At 34.3% G+C, this 22,646-nt stretch overlaps 1 protein-coding gene across 8 annotated transcripts in view; it reads left to right on the top strand.

The window, feature by feature from the left end:
• The window catches only part of RAP1GDS1 (Rap1 GTPase-GDP dissociation stimulator 1), a 137,220-nt gene that overhangs the window by 73,097 nt on the left and 41,477 nt on the right, over positions 1 to 22,646 (top strand). For 4 of the 8 annotated variants that reach the window (XM_080682859.1, XM_080682866.1, XM_080682865.1 and 1 more), the window contains exon 5: positions 14,066 to 14,212. The exons of the other annotated variants lie outside the window; for them this stretch is intronic. In XM_080682859.1, coding sequence (XP_080538985.1) covers positions 14,066 to 14,212 — 147 coding nt within the window. The remainder of the gene's footprint in view (positions 1 to 14,065; positions 14,213 to 22,646) is intronic. 8 annotated transcript variants of the gene reach the window in all.

The following is a 22,646-nucleotide window of genomic DNA, read 5'->3' as shown; positions in this document are numbered from 1 at the left end:
GAGAGGGTAAAAAAGGGAAGATTTTTATCTTCCGTAGATGACTTCTGTTTCTCTCTGAAGTAGGAATCATGGTTCCTGTGAAGAATGCAGAGGTTGGGGAAGGGAGGAATTTTATAGAGTTGTGACAATTTGGATGGGTCATCATGGGCAATGTGACAGGGACCTGTGAAAAGATTGTGCAGTACAGTTTAAGGCAGGGGTGGGCAAACTTTTTGACTCGAGGGCCACAATGGGTTCTTAAACTGGACCGGAGGGCCGGAACAAAAGCATGGATGGAGTGTTTGTGTGAAATAATATAAATTCAAAGTAAAGGAGCGGAGGGGAGAGCAAGAGAACCGGATAGAACAGCCGGATCCGACCCGCGGGCCGTACTTTGCCCACGGCTGGTTTAAGGGCTTGTTCATACTTACAAGGCCTATAATTTTACAAAGTTAAAAGGTTGTATAATTTGTTCATTCTTTACTGTGCTTCTAAAATTGTTCTTTAAAGCAGATCTCTAGGAGTTTTAGAAATTACTTGATTTCAAAATAGATCTCAATGAATGGATGTGTGACTCTCCGTGAATTTTTATAATGATATAGGAATTGTGTTATTGCCTCTTTGCCTCTTAAAGTTCCTACCAATTATATGTGAAATAGATTTTATCTACCGACTTCTATTTAGTTGCATTTTGACAACTATTATATAGATTGGTCTTAATATTTAAGTTCCTGGAGACTCTAAAAAGATTTTTTGAGAAAAGATACCAAAGAACTTTTCAGAGACGAATCTTCAAAAATTGATTCTCAATTAATACTAAGACTATGCTGTTATTGTCTTGCTGAACTGATTGGCAAAGTTATTTCATTATACCATTTTTAGGATTTAATGAAGGAAGATTGAGTTAGAATTCATATTTTCCAAGTCTTAATTAAGAATGCTGGTATTTAATCATAATTTCTTTAAACAAAGTCTGAGTTGAAATGTAAGAAGAAGTGTTTTTTATAAGTTATCTTAATTCACTTATCAGAGCATTGTGTCTAAAGTACATATACAATAAAAAAGTCATTTGTATTTGTCTGCTAAGTGCCTTAGCTTTCACTTGGGCTATCAAGTATTCTTTTTTTTTTTTTTTTTTAAATAATAGGTGATCTTTATTTTTATGGAATTAACCCCCTTGTTTTCAAATGTCCCATTTCCCTTTGTCCCACCATGGAAAAAGTTCAATCTTGTCTTCAGCAGGGTTAAGGCCACTGACCAGAATTTTTGCTCCATATCAAAGCACAGTCCAGTCCAGCATCTGGCTAGCTTAACTTGTATTCCCAGTTGCAGTCTGTTGCCCGTGGGGTCCTCATGGCCATGGACCATGCAGCTGCTTAAGACCACATGGCAGCTAGTGCATGGGTAAGTGCAGGTCATGGAGCAAGAGAGTGAGAGGGAACAAGGGGCACAATAGAGAGGGAACTCTTTGTTTGGGGATTTTTTAACCTTCCAAGATTACACATGCTTGCAGTGGCTTCCTCCCTCTGACCGATCCATGGTTCCCTGGGCACCTTCCTTACATCACCTTGACTTCACTGTGCAGGTGCCCACATCCCCCTGTGGTGGATCCCTTCCCCCAGTGATTGGCAGGGAATGGACAGGTGCTTTTAATTAAGTAATCTTAAAAATCAATCTTTATGCCAAACACTCATAAGCCTAACTGTAGTGTGTGCATGTGTGTGCAGCCTATGCACAGCCAACATCATTAATTAACACCTATCAAGTGTTATGTACAAGCCTCTTTTATAGGAACAGAGAGGGAGGCAGAGCACAATCCACGACACTTTAGAATGTTAAAGGTGAACTCTTTCCATTTGATAAAACTTCTTTGAAAACACAAAAGATAATGAATTCAGCAGTATATCTACATACACATACTTTTTTCATGTTTCCAAATATTAATTTTAAAAAATTTTAGATGAAAGCTTATTAGTCTGACCAGCTCCTGGAGTCATAATTTTCTGAGGTGCTGCATCATAATTATTAGCACAGTAACTATTCCTGATGTCACAAAGGATTGTGACTTCTAGTAGTTTGACCAAACGGATACATAGGGAACCAAGAGCCTGTTATCATATAAATAATTAGGGGGTGGGGGGAAACTAATATCAAATATGTATGTAGGCATAATTTTAAAAATAGATTTTTAACATTTATATTTCATACAGAGAATTTATAAGAAGAAATGAATGAAGTGATATTAAACCACAAAAGTGGAAAGTAGCATGAAATTTATAGACTTTTAAATTATAAAATAAATCAATATTTAGAAAGATTAGTTTTAGACAGAATTTACTATTACACTGCACATTCTGGACTTTTTTCACACCCAGCACCATGCTGCCTCCCAATTGTCCTCAGTCTTTTCAAATATTTCAGCCTTTTAACTTCTCGTTTAGGAAAGTTGATGATGATAGAGATGATAAAAGTTATAAGGCTTTTCTGTAAACATGAATGTAAAAATGTTCCAGAATTTACTTCAGTCATACTATTACATAGATTTTATAGTCAGTTTCTATTAGCTAACTGTCTCTCTTTTCTTTTTTTTTCTTTCAAATTATAATATCTATGCATGTATCCATTTACCTCTCTCTCTCTCCCACCCTCCTTAACTTAAACTGTTCAGGGTTTCTTTTTTCATATGCTGTATACTCTTGATACAAAATTAACAGCCTTGTTGAACATACATCAGAGTGACTATCAGTAAAGACCTGCTCCTTTTATATTCTGGAATAGTTTCTGCCTCATCCATTCAATTTCCTAAACTTTAAAAATCAAATAATACTGAAGTAGTAGTAAAGAGGTGAGCAGCAGGAGCTCACACACTACTGGAGGAAATGTACACTGGCTTTGGAAACCTGTTTGTCATTATCAAGAAAGTGGAAGATGTGCAGATTATATGAACCGACAATACTGTCTATGCATTATAAATAATAGCTCAAACCTAGGAACAACCCAAGTATTAATTAGCAAAAGAACAGACAAATAAATGTGATGCGTTCCTACAATGCATATTGTACTGCAAGGAAGCATAAAACAATGGATGAATTTTACAAACATATTGTTGAGTGTAAGAAGGTAGGCATAGCACAATAAATACAACATGATTTCATTGAAATAAAGTTCAAGAAAATGAAGCTTAAACCATATGTGGTGATTAAAACATAAAAATGTGTGCACACACATTCATGCTCAAAGTGAATGCTAACTTACAAAATTCTAGCCAAAGATCTCAGTCATTCAATAAATATTGAGTGCCTATTAGGTACTAGGCATTTGCTGCCCTTAAGGAGAAATATTTGCTGCCTATTTGGGGAAACATGTAAGTAAAATCTGAAATTAGAATAGACTATAATAACAGTGGTTCTCAACCTTCCTAATGCCGCGACCCTTTAATACAATTTCTCATGTTGTAGTGACCCCCAACCATAAAATTATTTTTATTGCTACTTCATAACTGTAATTTTGCTACTGTTAATCAATCATAATGTAAATATCTGTGTTTTCCGATGGTCTTAGGCGACCCTGCTAGCAGTTCTCAACCTGTGGGTCGTGACCCACAGGTTGAGAACCGCTGCTGTAAAGCCTAAGACCGTCGGAAAACACAGCACAACACCTCACCACAACATGAGGAACTGTATTAAAGGGTCACGGCATTAGGAAGGTTGAGAACCACTTCTATAATATATCATGATAGTTGTATTCAGTGGTGTTTTTAGATATTTTTTTTCAGGCTTACTCTATAACTTGTACCTGGTAATGAAATAAACTTAGTAGCAATATTTTTTGAGACATAAACATTTTACTACTTCCTGCTTTTGGCTACTTAACAGTAATGGAAGTACAGTATTTCTTTAGGTTTAAAGCCCTGCTCATACCTTGTGTGAAGAAAGATCATATTTATGCTGAAAACTAGTTTGTGTGACAAGTCATCATTAAAAAATGTAGCAGAACTTAAAGAGTTGCTGGGCTACACTTTATCCAGTGGTTGGATACCTTATAATTGTGCAAACTTAAGATACAAATTTTAGGAGGAGTGGCAACTGCGCAAGCAGCCTGGCCATGCCAGACAGAGGAGCCACCACTGCTGCGAACAGTGCCCACCACAGAAGCCGCCGCCACCCGAGGAGCTGCTACCACCTGAGGAGCCGCTGCCGCCCAAAGAACAGCCTCTGCATGACTCAACAACTACATCCTTCGGTGAGACAAAGAAACACCCAAAGGAAAGAAAAGGAGGAATCGCCAGAAAGCAGCTAAGTGAAACAGAGACATGCAGTATGTCAGAAAAAGAAATCAGAAAAAGCCATACTGCTCATAAACCAGATGGATGAAAAAAATCACCTTATGTAAGAATCAAGAAGAAATAAAGAGTGATATAGCTGTAATAAAAAACACCATGGGAATATTCAACAGTAGACTAGGAGAAGCAGAGGACTGAATTAGCAAATTAGAAGACAGGGAAGCAAAATACAACCAAACTTGAACTGCAATTGGAGAAAAAAAATTAAAAGACAGGGGGAGAGCCTAGGGGAGCTTTGGGAAAACATGAAACGAAGCAACATACGAATAATAGGAGTGCCAGAACGACAGGAAAAGGAACAAGGGTTAGAAAACATATTTGAAGAAATGTCAGAAAACTTCACTGATGTGGGGGAAAAAAAAAAATCACACAAGCACAGAGAGTCCCAAACAAAATGAACCTAAAACGACCCACAGCAAGACACATCGTAATTATGATGGCAAACGTTCAGGACAAAGAGAGAATATTAAAGGCTTCAAGAGAGAGACAGAAAGTTACGTACAAGGGATCTCCCATTAGATTATCAAATGATTTCTCAACAGAAACACATCAGGTTAGAAAGGAATGGAAGGAAATTTACAAAGGGATAAAGCAAGGGAATGGATCCAAGAATACTCTCTCCAGAAAGGCTATCATTCAAAATTGAAGGGGAAATAAGGAGCTTCACAGACAAAAAAAAAGGCTAAGGGAGTTTATCACTACCAAGCAAGCAATGTAAGAACTGCTAAAGGGACTGGTATAAACAGAAGAAATAAAAAGGTAAGAAGGAGTACAGGCACAAAAAAAAAAAATGGCTACAAACAAGTAACTATCAATAATAACTTTAAACGTAAACGGACTAAATGCTCCAATCAAAAGGCATCAAGTAGCTGAATGGATTAAAAAAAAACATGACGCAGAGAAACCAAGATGGTGGCATAGGTAAACACCTAAACTGCTGCCTCGCACAACAATTTCAAAACTACAACTAAAAGACAAAAAGGACATCATCCAGAACCACAGGAAGGCTGGCTGAGTGGTAATTCTACAACTAGAAGGAAAGAGAAAAGAACACTGAGATTCAGAGGAGCTGCGGAAGGCAGAGGTATCGAGGCGCACAATCGGAGAGGGCGGGCAACTGACTACGCGCCTGGCTTTCTCAAGCAGGAGGGAGACAAAAGCCCCAGACTGCACTGAACTCCAATTCCGGGCAAGACTCTGGGGACCCAGACTCATTCGGTGAAAAACTGGACTGTCTGGCAGTGGGCAGAACTCGAGGGTGGCTTTCTCTCAGAGGTGCTTGCAGCAATTACCACGGGACACTGAGACACAGGGGCCTATTAGGGCAAGCTGACGGGAAACCAATGCTGTCTGCTCCACCCTGAGACTCCGCCCCATCCAAGCTTAGCACAGAGGCTTTTGCAGGTCTTCTCTCATAAGGGTGTCTCCAGTACAGAAGTTCTCCCAGCGTAGACACAGCTGATCCTCACAGCCAACTGGCCTAGAGGTCAGTTCCTCCAAGTGATACCAACAATCAAGGCTTAACTACAACAAGACTGTGCACACAGCTCACAAAGGGGTCCACCAAGAGTGTCCACCTCAGGTAACTGGGGAGGCTGAGCCACTGGGCCCTATAGGACACCTAGCACACAAAGCCACTCTATCAACTCAGGGAAGCAGCCAAAATGTGGAGACAAAGAAACAGATCACAAATGAAAGAAATGGAGGAAAGCAAACGACTGGATATAGAGTTCAAAACCATGGTTATAAGGTTTTTCAAGAATTTTCTAGAAAAGGCCGATAAATTTAGAAAGACCCTTGAGGATATGAAAAAGGACCAACTAGAAATTAAGCATTCACTGACTGAAATAAAAAATATTATACAGAGATCTAACAGCAGACTAGAGGATCGCAAGAAACAAGTGAAAGATTTGAAATACAAAGAAGCAAAAAACAACCGGAAAAGCAAAAAGAAAAAAGAATCCAAAAATATGAAGATAGTGTAAGGAGCCTCTGGGAAAACTTCAAGCGTACCAACATCAGAATTATGGGGGTGTCAGAAGAAGAGAGAGAGCAAGATACTGAAAACCTATTTGAAGAAATAATGACGGAAAACTTCCCCCACCTGGTGAAAGAAATAGACTTACAAGTCCAGGAAGCACAGAGAACCCCAAACAAAAGGAATCCAAAGAGGACCACTCCAAGACACATTATATTTAAAATGCCAAGAGCAAAAGACAAAGAGAGAATATTAAAAGCAGCAAGAGAAAAACACTTAGTTACCTACAAGGGAGCACCCATACGACTGTCAGCTGATATCTCAACAGAAACTATGCTGGCCAGATGGGAGTGGCAAGAAATATTCAAAGTGATGAATAGCAAGAAACTACAATCAAGGTTACTCTACCCAGCAAAGCTATCATTCAGAATTGAAGGGCAGGTAAAGAGCTTCACAGATCAGAACAAGCTAAAGGAGTTCATCATCACCAATCCAGTATTATATGAAATGCTGAAAACTATTCTTTAAGAAGAGGAAGAAGAACAAAAAGGTAAAGATAAAAATTATGAACAACAAATACATATCTATCTACAAGTGAATCTAAAAATCAAGTGAATAAAAAATCTGGTGAACAGAATAAACTGGTGAATATAATAGAATCAGGGGCATAGAAAGGGAGTGGACTGACCATTCTCAAGGGGAAAGGTGTGTGGGAGGTGCGTGAAGAGACTGGACAAAAATCGTACACCTATGGATGAGGACAGTGGGGGGGGGTGGTAAGGGCAGAGGGTGGGGTGGGAACCGGGTGGAGGGGAGCTGTGGGGGAAAATAGAGGAACAATTGTAATAATCTGAACAATAAAGATTTATTAAATTTAAAAAACAAAACATACACACACACACACACACACACAGACACACTGACCCATATATATGCTGTCGACAAGAGACCCACCTCAGAACAAGGGATTCACACAGACTGAATGTGCAGGGATGGAAAAATATCTTTCAGGCAGATGGAAATTTAAAAAAAGCTGGGGTAGCAATACTTATATCTGACAAAATAGACCTCAAAGTAAAGGCCATAAGAAGAGATAAGGAAGGCCACTTCATAATACTAAATGGATCGATATAACAAGAGGGTATAATCCTGGTAAACATATTTGCCCCCAGTGCAGGAGCACCCAAATTCATAAAAAAGTTCCAGGAAGATATCAAGGGAGAAATTGACAACAATACAAACATAGTAGGGGACTTTAATACCCCACTGACATCACTGGATAAATCTTCTAGACAAAAAATCAGAAAAGAAACAGCAATCATAAATGACTCATTAGATTAGATGGACTTAATTGACATCTTCAGAACATTTCACCCCAAACCCACGGAATATACATTCTTCTCAAGTGCACATGGGACGTTTTCAAAGATAGATCACATATTGGATCACAGGCAAAGTCTCTCCAAATTCAAGAAGATTGAAATCATATCAAGCATCTTCTCACATCACAATAGTATAATAGTAGAAATAAACTACAATAAAAACAATCAAATCAAGTCAAACACTTGGAATCTGAATAACATGCTACTAAACAGTGATTGGGTTATTACCAACGAGATCAAAGAAGAAATTTCAAAGCATTCTGGAAATGAATGTCAATGAAAACACAACAATCCAAAACCTGTGGGACACAGTGAAAGCAGTCCTGAAAGAGAATTATAGCTCTACAGGCCCACCTTGAAAAAATGGTAATAAATCATCTATCTCTTCAACTTAAAGAATTAGAAAGAGAAACGAGAAAACCCCAGAGTGAGCAGAAGAAGGAGATAATATGGATCAGAGCAGAAATAAATGACATAGAGATCAAAAATACCGTAGAAAATATTTATGAAACCAAGAACTCATTCTCTGAAAGGATAAATAATATTGATGGATCTCTAGCCAGGCTCAAAAGAACCAAAGAGAGAGGAACCAAATAAAATCAGAAATGAAAGACGTGAAATAACAACAGACCCCACTGAAATACAAAGGATTGTTAAAAATTACTATGAACAACTCTGTTCCAATGAACTAGACAACCTAGAGGAAATGGACCTACTCCTAGAAAAATACAACCTTCCAAAACTCAATCAGGAAGAATCTAAACATCTCAATAGGCCAATAACTATGGAAGAAGTAGAAGCAGTCATCAAAAAGCTTCCAGCAAACAAAAGCCTGGGGCCAGATGGCTTCACTGGGGAGTTTTACCAAACATTCAAAGAAGAACTAAACCTATCCTCCTCAGACTATTCAAAGAAATTCAGGAGGAAGGCACACTTCCAAGCTATTTCTATGAAGCCAGCATTACCTGAATATCACAACCAGATAAAGACAACACAATGAAAGAGAACTACAGGCCAATATCCCTCATCAACATAGATGCCAGAATCCTCAACAAAATTATATCAAATCAGATTCAGTATTACATTAGAAAGATCATAAACCATGACCAAGTAGGATTTATTCCGGGGATGCAACGATGATACAATATCCACAAATCAGTAAACACGATCCATCACTAATCAGATTGAGAGATAAAAATCACATAGTAATATCAGTTGGTGCTCAAAAAGGATTTGTCAAAATCCAACACCCTTTCCTGATAAAAACCCTCCACAAAATGGGAATTGGGGGACTCATACCTCAACATAACAAAAGCCTTATATGACAGACCTACAGCTAACATCATACTCAGTTGGCAAAAATGAAAACCATTTCACCCAAGAACAGGAACGAGACAGGGATGCTCACTTTCATCACTCCTGTTCAATATAGTACTGGAAGTGCTAGCCATAGCAATTAGACAAGAAGAAGAAATAAAAGGTATCCAAATTGGAAAGGAAGATGTAAAACTGTGATTTACAGATGACATGATAGTATACATAGAAAATCCTAAAGACTCCATCAAAAAATTATTAGACTTAATAAATGAATTTGGCAATGTAGCAGGATACAAAATTAATGCCAAGAAATCTATGGCATTTTTATACACCAATAGTAAACTAACAGAGATTTAAAAAACAATCCTATTTACCATCACACCCAAAAAATTAAGATACCTAGGAATAAACTTAACTAAGGAGGTGAAAGACCTGTATTTAGAAAACTACAGGACACTTAAAAAAGAGAGGATGACATAAACAGATGGAAGAACATACCATGTTCATGGATTGGTAGAATCAACATCATTAAAATATCCATACTACCCAAAGCAATCTATAGATTCAATGCACTCCCCATTAAAATACCAACAGTATATTTCACAGACCTAGAACGACCTCTCCAAAAATTCATATGGAATAAAAACCCCCAAATAGCTGCAGCAATCCTGAGAAAGAAGAACAAAGTAGGAGGGATCTCAATACCAGATATCAAGCTGTATTACAAAGCCACTGTTCTCAAAACTGCCTGGTACTGGCACAAGAACAGGCATGTAGACCAATGGAATAGAATAGAGAACCCAGAAATCGACCCAAACCAGTGTGCTCAATTAATATTTGACAAAGGAGGCAAGAACATACAATGGAGTCAAGACAGTCTTTTCAATAAATGGTGTTGGGAAAATTGGACAGATACATGCAAAAAAATGAAACTAGACCACCAACTTATACCATATACAAAAATAAACTCAAAATGGATAGAGTATTTAAACATAAGACAGTAAACCATAAAAATATTAGAGGAATCCGCAGGCAGCAAAATCTCAGACATATGCTGAAGCAATATCTTCAGATACAGCTCCTAGGGAGAAACGAAAGAGAAAATAAATGGGGCTATATCAAAATAAAAAGCTTCTGTACAGTAATAGAAACCATCAACAAAACAAGAAAGCCCATTACATGGGAGAACATATTTGCCATTGTTATCACCGATAAGGGTTTAAACTTAAATATTTATAGGGAACTCATACAACTTGACAAAATATAGATAAACAACCCAATAAAAAAATGGGCAATGGACCTAAATAGATACTTTTAGAAAGAGCACATAATGAAGGCTAAGAGACATATGAAAACATGCTCAAAGTCACTAATTATTCGAGAGATGCTAATCAAAACAACAATTTGGTACCATCTCACACCTGTCAGAATGGCTATCATCAACAAACGACAAGTGTTGGCGAGGATGTGGAGAAAAAGGAACCCTCGTGCACTGCTGGTGGGAATGCAGACTGGTGCAGCCACTGTGGAGAACAGTATGGAGTTTCCTCAAAAAACTAAAAATGGAACTCCCATTTGACCCAGTGATCCCACTTCCAGGACTATATCCCAAGAAACTAGAAACACTGATCAGAAAGGATATATGCACCCATATGTTCATACCAGCACAACTTATCATAGCTGTGGTACATCTACACAATGGAATACTATGCTGGTGTAGAAAAAGAAGGAATTCTTACCATTTTCAACAGCATGGATGGAACTGGAGAGCATTATGCTAAGTGAAATAAGCCAGTCAGAGAAAGATAAATATCACATGATCTCACTCATTTGTGGAATGTAATGAATAGCATAAACTGATGAACAAAAATAGTTTCAGAGACAGAGAAGCATCGATCAGACCTCAGAGGGAAGGTAGGGGAGGGTGGGGGTAAGGAGGAGAGAGCAACCAAAGGACTTGTATGCATGCATATAAGCCTAACGAAAGGACACAGACACCAGGGTGGTGAGGGCATGAGTGGGGGTGGGACAAGGGGGGATAAGGACACAGATGTAAAACCTTAATAAAGAAAAATAAAGATATGAATTTTATTATTTGCGGTAACTACTCAGGATGCTTCACAATTACAAGTTACTTATGATAAGAGTTAAAAGTGAACCTGCATTCAGAGATATGACATTTTTGTGTAAAGGACCTTTGGAAATTATTTTTAAGTGAATAATAATATTACTCATTTCAATATAATAACATAAATCTATAGAGCTATCTTGACTGGAAAAGTAGTTTATATGGACTTGTGCATGACACATGTCCTGATATATATTTTAAATAATGTATAAGATGCCTTTAAAGACGTTTTTGCTCGTTTTAGTAGAGTAAAAGAATATAGAGTTATAATTTATTTCATTGCATTCTCTGAGTTTTAAAAATATTTTAATAAAATTCTCTTTAATCTTATTTCCCTGGTTCATTGGTTAAAAGAAGGGGAAGGGAGGGAAGAAAGATGGGTATAAACATTCCTGTAGTGGAGGTTAATATTTTTTCAACTCAGGTATCTATTATTATCTGTGCTTTGCTTTGCTTTTCTTCTCAAATTTGGTAATAATGTTATTTCTAGTATAGAGCTTGAGTTTATTCCCTGCAACCAACTCTTAATAATACATGAGTAAGAGCAATGTGTAGACAATCCAAACAGGGCAGGAGGGGGGAGGTAGGGAATGGGAAAAGGAAGCAAAGAAAGGAAGAAACACACTGTGGCTCTGCAACACAAATATCTAATTTGTCTTTTAATTGTATTCTTATATATTGCATTAATAAATTGGATGAACAAATTTGTATTAAAATATATTGAGGTGAGTTTTTAAAATACTGCGTGAGTATTGAGAAGAAGTCAGCTTAGCTTTTACAGTTCACTGCAGATAGACTTCACATAGTTTCTAAGCCTTGTTTAGTACATGAAATTAATGCTAAGCTCTTCTCTAAGATTTCTAAATCCGAAGCATACACGATTTATATTTTGAAATCCCATATGTACTCAACAATGAGAATCAAAATATATTTGAACTTTTCAATTTAGAGGGTGGGATATCCTGTATGTTCACATTATTGAAAGTCTGAACATTTAGATTTGTAATCCTAATGTTCAGTCTTCTCCAACATCACCCAATTACAAATTGTCCAGCAATTCAGATAATTTACAATATTATTAGAAAAAACTTTGGAAATTAAATTTCTAAATGAAATATAACTTTCTTTCTAGCTCATCTGACAAGTTACCCTGGCAATTAAGAATTTTCTGTGATCTTATTAAGCTGATTAGCATAGGGCCCTGTTCTTATCTATATTATAATACAATAAAGTTAAGTGGAAAAAAAAAACTCTTTTCATCTTAGTATGGATTTTCTTAAAATGTATTAAAATTATGAAGCAAGTATTTATGACACAATGCTATTTAAGTTGTGTGTGTATATTATAAGAAATGATATCTATTGTTTCACTATCTAATATTATTATTAGATATACTAGAGGCCCGGTGCACACATTCGTGCATGGGTGGGGTCCCTGGGCCTGGCCGGCGATAGGGGCCGATCTAGCCAGCCAGCCAGGGGGAGGGACCACAGGAGGTTTGCCGGCCACAGGAGGTTGGCTGTTGGAGAGCACTGACCACTAGGGGCAGCCTCTGCATTGAGCGTCTGCCCCCTGGTGATCAGTGCTCATGATAGCAACTGGTCGTTCGGTCGTAATGTTCTCTTAGGCTTTTATGTATATAGATAATAATATTAGACAGTGAATCAATATATAGGACCTTAGTTTCAGTTCTTTCATTAGAAAAATGAACGTTTTTTATTTACTAACTTTATAGCTATATTTCCTTCGTGAGCCATTTCTTTTACTGATCCTTTCTTGATGCTTCTATAGCTGCATTATCCAGTGTGACAAGCCACTAGCCAGATTAGTCTCTTTGAGCAATTAAAATGTGGCTAGTCTGAATTGACATGTAACTTTAAGTGTAAAATACACTTGTATTTCAAAGATTTATTACAAAGAAGAGAATGTAAAATACTTCATTAATAATTTGTATGTTGATTGCATGTTGGGATGATCGTACTCTAGATATATTGAATTGAATAAAATATATTGCTAAAATTAATTTTTAACCTGTTTCTTTTTACATTTTTAATGTGGCTACTATTAAATTTATGTATGTGGCTTATATTTATGGCTGTCAAAACTGTTGGACAGCACTTTTCCTAGATTCTACCATATTTTATATAAGGAAGTCAGATTTAGAAAGATATTTTTTTCATCTCTTTCCATTCTTATGTTCAAGGGTTAGAAAGTATTCTAAAGCTATTTATATGTTCCAATAGTTAAATGACATCTGTTGTATATAATATAATGTATGTTTGACCATCATTTGACCATTTGTTGTAATGTTGAACTACCGGTATATTGGTGTGTTCTAGATTGGAGAGAAAAAGGAAAAGTGAGGTGCACAAACTACCAAGATTTGAAAAAAGGAACATGCTTATGCACTATAGAAAATGTCATTTAAAAGACCCTAGTCCTAATATTTAGGCATTATATATTGTGATCTAGAATTATACTATGCCATAGACAATTTCCTTTGATAATATCTAACTTTGAGAACCACTCATAGAAAGATATCGTTAGTGGTTTTCAAGGTGAGACAAATTTTCCCAAAGAATATTAGTTCCTATTTTTTTACTCCTTGTGCAGAATTGTCATTTGAGAAAGAAGAGGGGGAAATTTCATGTTATAGTCATAAACTCCTAAGACATAGAGAAGTTCTTTAAGCTCCTATATGATGCCAATGCAAATAATCTTTTCTTCTCTTAGAAAGTGATTATCTCTTTTCCCCATCCCACCCCATTTCCATATTTATTTGTTTTGTTTTGTATTTCCAAAAAGACATTTAATGCCCTTCTTAGGTTTATTTTCTATTTACTCACTAAATAAGGAATAGCACTGTTATGTTTTATATTTGAAACTATAAGGTACATTTCTTTTTTCTTTTATTTTAAATTTAACTCTTTGTTTTACAGATGAGGGCAGAAGTGCAGTTGACCAAGCAGGTGGTGCACAGATTGTAATTGACCATTTAAGGTCACTGTGCAGTATAACAGATCCCGCCAATGAGAAGCTCTTGACTGTCTTTTGTGGCATGCTGATGAACTATAGCAATCAGAATGGTAAACAAAATTGAAAACTTGCTTTATCTCGGGGGGAGAAATTAAAAACCATCATTACTATAGCAAAAAACAAAAATATTTAGAAACATTATGAACAAAGAATTTGTGACATATAAATTAGTAATTAGTTAACATAAAATTACAGTATTTGAAAAACACAGAATGGTCCAATTTATTAAATGACACTAGTTATTGAAGGAATTGAAAAAAATGGTATTGTTTAAGATTTCTTGCTATGAGCATTTTAAAAATAAATTATTAAAATAGCTTCTCCCTGTCCAGGTGACTCATTTGGTGTATGAACATTGTCCCATATCTCAAAAGGTGGCAAGTTTGATTCCTGGTCAGGGAGCATATGGGAGGCAACTGATGAAAGTTTCTTTTTTTTTTTTCTCTCTCTCCCTTCTTCCTTCCCTCCTCCCTCTCTTCCTTCAAACTTAATAAAGCCATATCCTCAGGTGAGGATTTTTTAAAAAATACCTTCATGTTTATTACTTCATATCAATACCAGGAGTAGCTTTAAAACATAAACACTGTAAAAACAAAAAACAACCATAAACTTTGTTTTTATAAGTAAAGTTATTTTATCTAGATATTAGATTTAGTTGTAAGAATAAAAATTTTTAATATAATCTAGCATTATAAAAATAAAGTTTAGAGCAATTCAGATGTCTAATTTGAGAAATTTAATAAGTACTTTATAGCCTATATGGTTGTTAATCAAATTAACATAAAAAGAGTGGCATGACGGTTTCACTATACTTTTAAATGTCACAAAATTGATTTATTTATTATTTTATATGAATTACTTTATGGGTCAGATATTAAAATTCTAGTAGTTTCCTAGAGTAGAAATCATTTCTTTCTGTGGTTTATTTCATAATGCCATTTTAAATTGGAGTCTGTGATAGAGACATTTTCTTTGTATATTGACCATGCAGTATTATTCTTAACTTTCATGTGTTTTAGAAACATAAGGCTTTTTAGGCATATTCTTTTATATTTTTTTACTTAGTAGTCATGGGCTCAAAGAAATATCCTCAATAATTGAAAAAAAAAAAAAAGATGAACGTCGATAACACATGACTACTGACATTTGACCTGGTGTTGGAGATAATAGCAAATGGGAGGGGCTGTGGCTCTTGTCCCATTGAAAGGGTAGAACCACTACCCTCTTCTCTAGCCAGTTGTTTCTATATGGCAGTTTGGTCAAATGCTACCAAATCTTTTCATTTGGGGGAGGGAGGTAAGCTGAAAATCCAGCTTTGCACGTGACACCTGATTTTTAAATGTTCAATTACATTTGCCTTTTTAGCACTTATAAGTTAAACAGAATGTTTCCTGGGGTTACATTATATCCAAGAGACACAAGTTTTAAACCTGAGTTAAAACTATCCATAATAATAATAGTTTCTTTCATCAAATGGCTTGTCTATTAAACTCAAGCTAATAACAAATGGTAGTGGGCGGGGGGGGGGGGCAATGGTAAGATATGTACACATATAATACCTTAATAAAAAAAATAATAAAATAAAATAAAATAAAATAAAAAAACAAATGGTAGTCTTTGCTATAAGGTCAATTACTTCTGTTTTCCTTGTGTTGTCATGGAATCATTTTTGAAAAGGAAATGCCCTAACTATGAATAAGAGAAAAAAAAACAACAGCCTGGGTAACCTACAAAATGAATAGCTAGCTAGTGCCTAAATAATTTAAATTTGACCATAAAACACGGGTATCTGAATTGCATTAAGAAATCATTGGCCAGTTGTTCATTTTGCTTCCTTTCTATTCAACTTCATTCAGGTTTGGACACCTGAGAAAGTGGGACAAATGCTAAGTGGGAGAATGATTTAGAAAGATAAATGAAAGAAACTAGTCATGGAGTGATAGCAGCTTTGGGCATAAAAGAATTAGCCTTGTTATGCATCTAATCTGTTTGTCCTTTGAGGAAGCTGTTGCTCAAAAGTCTGTACCAAAGCATATCACATGGCCAGATGGTCGTCAAAAACATCACTAATTCTAAACCAAAAGAGCCTGTGATTGAATCCACGTTACAGAACAAGCATGTCAAACTCAAAGGCTAACACGGGCCAAATAAACAAGGTTTAAGTTTATGTGAGCCACAAAAAACAAAAGCTTCAAATTTCATAGAAACGTAGGTTTATATCAATAGAGACATGCTGAATACAAAGGGCTGAAATAAATGAGTAATCGTTAACATAAAATAATAGAACATTTTAATAAAAATTAATATTTTTTCTTGAACATTAACTTACCAGACACTGAATAACTGCACAAATTAATAAGGGTAACGCAAATAAACCTATCCTTCTTGTTCTCCGAAAGCAAAATATTTCCTATTGTACACACTAAACAAGTCAGTCCAAGACTAATGACGTGGCAATTGGCTGCTAAAATATTCGCTGCTAGTGTTAGTGGAGAGAAATGGTGTGCCTGCGTGTAAGGGAAATGAATGCAACACGATTATAGTAATCAGTCATCAGCGAACATTGTAGTTCATTATTAGTAATTATGGTATAAAAGGATATTGTAAAAATTAAGTTACGAAATTTTTATTAAAATGCTTCTTACGTACCGTTATATTGGCTGGGCCGCAAAAATCTTCGTTGTGGGCCACAAGTTTGACATGCTTGTCATAGGATATCACAATGTTTAGAGAAGTGCACTGAGAACATAATGATTAAAAACATGAGTGCACAGTCAAAATGCATAATATATTTTTTCTGTAGGAGTAGTTTTTTTCCCTGGTGTGCAAGTATTCCCAAGAAATAACTTAGATATTTTGGAAAACTCAATTAACTTTTTTAGACCATTATTGGAGCAGTGGTGTTTTTGTTCCATTATTCTAAGAACTGCAATTTGAATGCAGCTTTTAAAACTTGCTAGGTAAAATAGAAGTAAAGTCATTTTTAGTATTTTAAAGGAACAAATGCCAAACTTATAACTACCCCTTTTCCTCTGCTTCCCTTTATGTTTGTCTTTCATGAGGATCATAGTTTTAAGAAGTAGTTCTTTTTCTCCATGACACTATTTAACTTACATTTTATTCCTTTTTAAGTTTTCATTTGCATAATTATTAAGCATCTTTCTTTTGTGTGTCATTTATTTACTCTTTTCTTTAAAATATGCATTTAAAGAATTTCCAACTTAAATTCTAGGTCTTGTTGGCTAACTTTAAATCATTTGATCCTGTCCATCTAGATGAGTCACTGAAACAAAAAAACAGTAGAACTTTATGAAACTCGGGAGCCACTTTTTATTAGCACTGGTAAAATAAATGAAGTTCCTTTTTATCTGCATTGACTATTGAATTTCAGTATACAAGCCTCTGCTACTTTCTGAGTAAAATAGTTGGATGATAAATACCTCCTTGTTATTCTAGCAGAAAAATAAACTGTACCCATGGACCCAATAACTTACACCTTATTTATAGGGAGTTATTCTTTAGTACCATAGATAAAAAATTTTAAATATAAAGATAAGTATTAGAAATGGTCACAAAGACTCGCCAACATAGTTTCTCAGATAAGAACATTTTCAAATTGTTGATTAGTCCCAAAAGTGGATTGACACCAAACTGAGACTTAAGATATGTTGATTTCTGTCCATATAGTGGATAACCCTGATCATACCCAATTTTTAAATCCATTAAATAGGGCCTAAAACAAGTTTCCTACACACATGCAAGGCATATATTGTGAAAATGCTTACTCAGTAAAGGTATTTTTCTACCCATTTATAAATTTGCATACAATTCAAGGTTCCTGAGTTTTAAAACTTTTGAACTCACTCAAAATGATATACTTATAAGCTATGAGCTGAATATATTCTTTTGTTTCCTTGTTGATGAAGCAATTAAAACTTTTTATATTCAGGTAAGTGTGGAATACATGAATAGAAAAAGTTGTAATTACTTTGCCAGAAAAGTCATATCAGTAATATTGTATAAATAAAATCAGGTTTAAATAGAATAAGAAAAAACTTTTTGTTTAGTAAAAATCACTTCAATTTATGCTTTTGGGGGAAAATCATACCTGTTTTTCACATGGTAAACAAGCACTCTTCAATTCTGTAGCCCTTTAAAATAGAACTATTAGACAATTGTGATTAAGAGGAAGCATATTGACATTTTGACATCCAATTTGAGGAAATGTATTGAACTTCCTATGTTCTTCATCTAGTTACAACTTTAAAGTTTTAATTATTTTATAAATGAGGAACTCAAACCTATTATTGAAGATATTTTTGTCTCATTAATTTCTTGAACATCTTTGTTCCTAGCTTTTGTTACCCAGTGCCAAACATTGCAGTGAAGACTGAAAATTTTGTTCACATATAGCTGTTTTCAACTGTAGTGCCATTTTAGCATATAGGAGGAGTTTGGAAAATATTTAAATATTTATTAGTTGACTTTTCTGGATACTTAGTATTGTCTAAAAATTTTTTATTAACAAAATTGAAACTTGGAAGAAAAGTGATATTAGAATACATTTTTTCTTTAAATAAATTAGAAGCATTACAAACTCTTGTCCACTCTATTAGCTGATATTCCATATTCATCTGCATGGCAGTAGCAGAAAGTAGCATTGGAAACATGCTGATATTAACAGTGTTGAATCTGTGGTTAAAAATTTACTATAGGTGATTCACAAACTTGATAAATCTGCATTTGTATACTGGAAAGTTGATTGAAATTTGAATAGAAACAAACCAGTAGTCTAAAGTAGCAATTTTTCAACCTTTTTCATCTCATGACACACATATACCAATTACTAAAATTCTCTGGCACACCAAAAGGACATTTTTTTGTGAATTGAATAATATATATAATTTTGATTTATTCATGCTGGACAGCTATTGTTTTGTAGGCTGTTGTCTTTTTTATTTGACAATCTAAGGCAGGGGTGGGGAACCTTTTTTCTGTCAAGGGCCATTTGGATATTTATAGTATCATTTGTGGACCATACAAAATTATCAAATTAAAAATTACGTTGCTATAAAAAAAACAACACACAACTAGATTTATTGAACTTCGTGTCCCGCCTGTGGTTGCCTTGGCAGGGCCAGAACAAATGATACGATACGGCCTATGGGCCAGTCATTCCCCACACCTGATCTAAGAGAAAAGAATTCAGTGCCCCTAACTAAATAGTCAGGTAGTGCATGTTTTAAAAATTCTAGTGGCACAGCAGTGTGCTGTGGCATACCAGTTGAAAATTGCTGATAATTATAGCAAAGCACCAGCATAATTTAATACCTTATTAGGGTGTCTATTAGTGTTCACCATTTTTATTATATTATAAGTAACCATTATTAGTCAATAAATATCTAAAGAACGCTATAATTAAGAGTTTAATGTATTTCCTAATACACCTATGTTAGGTAGAGACACATAATACAGGGTAAGTATGTTATAATTCTAAAGAAAATTAATAATAAACATTAAAGCAATGACTATAGTTATTTTACATAAACTATGCCATAAGAGAAAACTAAGGGAATTAAACATTCCATAAAAAAAGGAAAAATTATTTTCCTTCTAAAATGAGTAATATAGTATACACAGTCTATGACTGTCTTCTTCATGTGACCTATATCATATACAAGGTGTCCCAAAAATATGTATATACACTTAATAGCTAATAGCTCAATTGATGTTTCTTTCTTTTCAGATTTAACCCATTGGAATTTAAAGTGTGTGTACATTTTGGGTGGATACCCTGTATATGATATATATAATTATGTGTGTGTATACTAGTATATATGATTTTTACATATAGAGCTGATTTTTCTCTAATATCTTAATAACTCTATTGGTGAATTTCTTTTCTGTGTGTGTGTATGGTTCTTGAGATCTCTCTAGGATATTCTCACAATAATTCTCACATTTATTTGCTATGTGGACTTAATGATAACTGAACTATGGTTGAAATGAGGCCATCTGTGCAATTTATGAACTACAGCTCATGGGATATGTTATTGGAGCATAATAATTGAATTTAAATAAGTCTAATACTTAAATTCAGTTGTTGAAAATAGGCCTGTAACGTATTTTCTCTCCTCTAATTTAAAGATCACTTAATATGTAATTAATTTCATTTCAACCAATAGCAACAATTTCACAATTCTGCTCATACAATTATTCATTATCTTAATGAACTCAGTTCAAAAACTAGGCTTACTTGTTTTTTCTTCATACTTAAAATATGAAGAATATAAATTATATAGGAATAATTATATATAGGAATAGTTTTAATTAAAAATTAGAAAGCAGTTTGACCCTGAGTATATTATATTTTGGTATTACTTTATTACAGGTAAGAAAGAATATTTCTCAGATGTTAGATGTTTAGGAAATTATTTGCTTTGAGGAACTATTCCCAAAGTGTATTTACTGTGGGTACAAGCTAATTAATACTTCCATATATTTCCTAAGTACTAAAAACATTTTACCTAACCTTAAGGAAAACAGAATTCAAAAATGTAAAATTTTAGCTTTGCAATTCATTGTCTTTTTAAAATTATATTAATTTTCTAATATACTATTTCTGTTGTTTTCTGTTTATAAAGGCATTGGAGATATACTTTTAAATTCACATCTTTTGAAGCCCAAGTCCTCAAAGTGTGTAAATGATTTTTATTGTGAAGCTGAAAAGTTTTAAAAAATATATCAACTCTTTACTGTTATTTTCTTTGAAAAACTCTCTGAATTTTTACTGTTTGTTCAATAGTCTGATCAATTGTAGCAGGTTGCTCCCATGAAATTCTGTTATAAATGTTATTTTCAACAAATTGTTTTATGGAAGGTCAGAGCAATTAGTTGTTTTTGTACCTTCTGCTAGTTACTTTTTCATCAGAATCCTCCTAAACAATTATTATAATAATGCTGTTACTTAATGATCAGACTAAGATAAGAACTGAGTTTATAGTAGAGGTATACCAAATGCACATTTTGGTTTGATTCCACATGGTCAAGTATTGATATTAATATTCAGCTTTGGCCATTATAGAATGAATTTCTGAATGAAAGAATCTTAAACTTTATTATAAAAATATGAAATTATTGTTATAGTTGTTTCATTAATGATTTAAAGTTTGGCATTATATTACAGAAATAATACTTTCTCAGATTGTCAGCTTTTGGATTGCTCCTGATCATTATAGTGCACTCAGCAACGTGATACTAAATAGATACCCAATTTTAAGTGAGGGCAGTGGAATAACAAAATATGTTTGCAGTTTGTCATTCCCTAACATGTTTTCTTTTTTTAATTTGCTTTATGTCTGGACTAGAGATGATTAATCATAGATGTTAATGAATATTATTTTCAAGATTTTCCTCAGAGTGAATATTTGAGGTGACAGAGTTGGCTTTCTGATTTTAACTCATCCTCATAAGATATAGAGAATTCCCAAACTGGAATTTTTCTTGAAAGACTCATGGCCTGAATGGAATTAAGTAACTAAAAATTAAAAACAGCTCCTAACATTTATTTCATGCTGTAAATTCTAAAGAGAATAAGTAATCTCTGTTATTCTGCCTTCATTTAATTTTTACATTTGTATATTTTCACTATTAGTTATTGCCACATTTTAATATTGTACTAGTATAAGTATACATTCATGTTTCAACTACTGATAGGATTCCAAAATGTGAAGCACATAGAGAGATTTTCTCTGTATATGGAATGCTTATTTATGTTTGAAAATTAATATTTAGATAGTAAAATTGAGAGGCCAGGCCTTGTTTTTATTATTGATGTCACTACACCATTGAACTATGATGACATCAAGGCACATGAATATGGACCATGAGCAAGTTTTAAAGCTAGAGATAAATAATGGATTTTGGCCAAATATCAATGTATGTTTAATTTAGACCACTTAAAATATCCATTCAGAGAGAAATTCAAGGTAGAAAAATATCATTGGTAAATTAACTTGTATAAAAATCAGTAATTCTGTTTTCTTTTTTTAAGTAATTCTACTACAATTAAAATCCAGTTAACATCAAACTGCCTATATTTTATTTATGAAAAAATTTTAAATACTGTTTGGAAAATGGGTATTAACTAGAAATCAGAAATTTTTGGTTATGAGCTGTGTCTTATTAATAGTTTCTGTGTTCCCAAATAAGTTCTATGTAATTTTAAAGTATAAAACTTAATGATACAGACAACAGGGGGTAAGGGCATGAATGGGGGATTGGGGGTAATGGGGGAATAAGGACACATATGTAATACCATAATCAATAAAGAAATTAAAAAAAAAACTAATGATAGTAATGTTCCAGGGTAACTACTAATAATTGCTTTTTTATTTTAAAAAAAGCCAGTTAATACTTTTGTAAAACAATTTTTATATTATTAAACACATATGTTTGTAAGATATACATGTTGAATGTTAATCT

This window comes from Plecotus auritus (assembly GCF_963455305.1).
Source record: "Plecotus auritus genome assembly, chromosome: 1".
Lineage (NCBI taxonomy): Eukaryota > Metazoa > Chordata > Mammalia > Chiroptera > Vespertilionidae > Plecotus > Plecotus auritus.
Note: the sequence above shows the minus strand (reverse complement) of the source record. Positions and strands in the feature narration are given on the sequence as shown.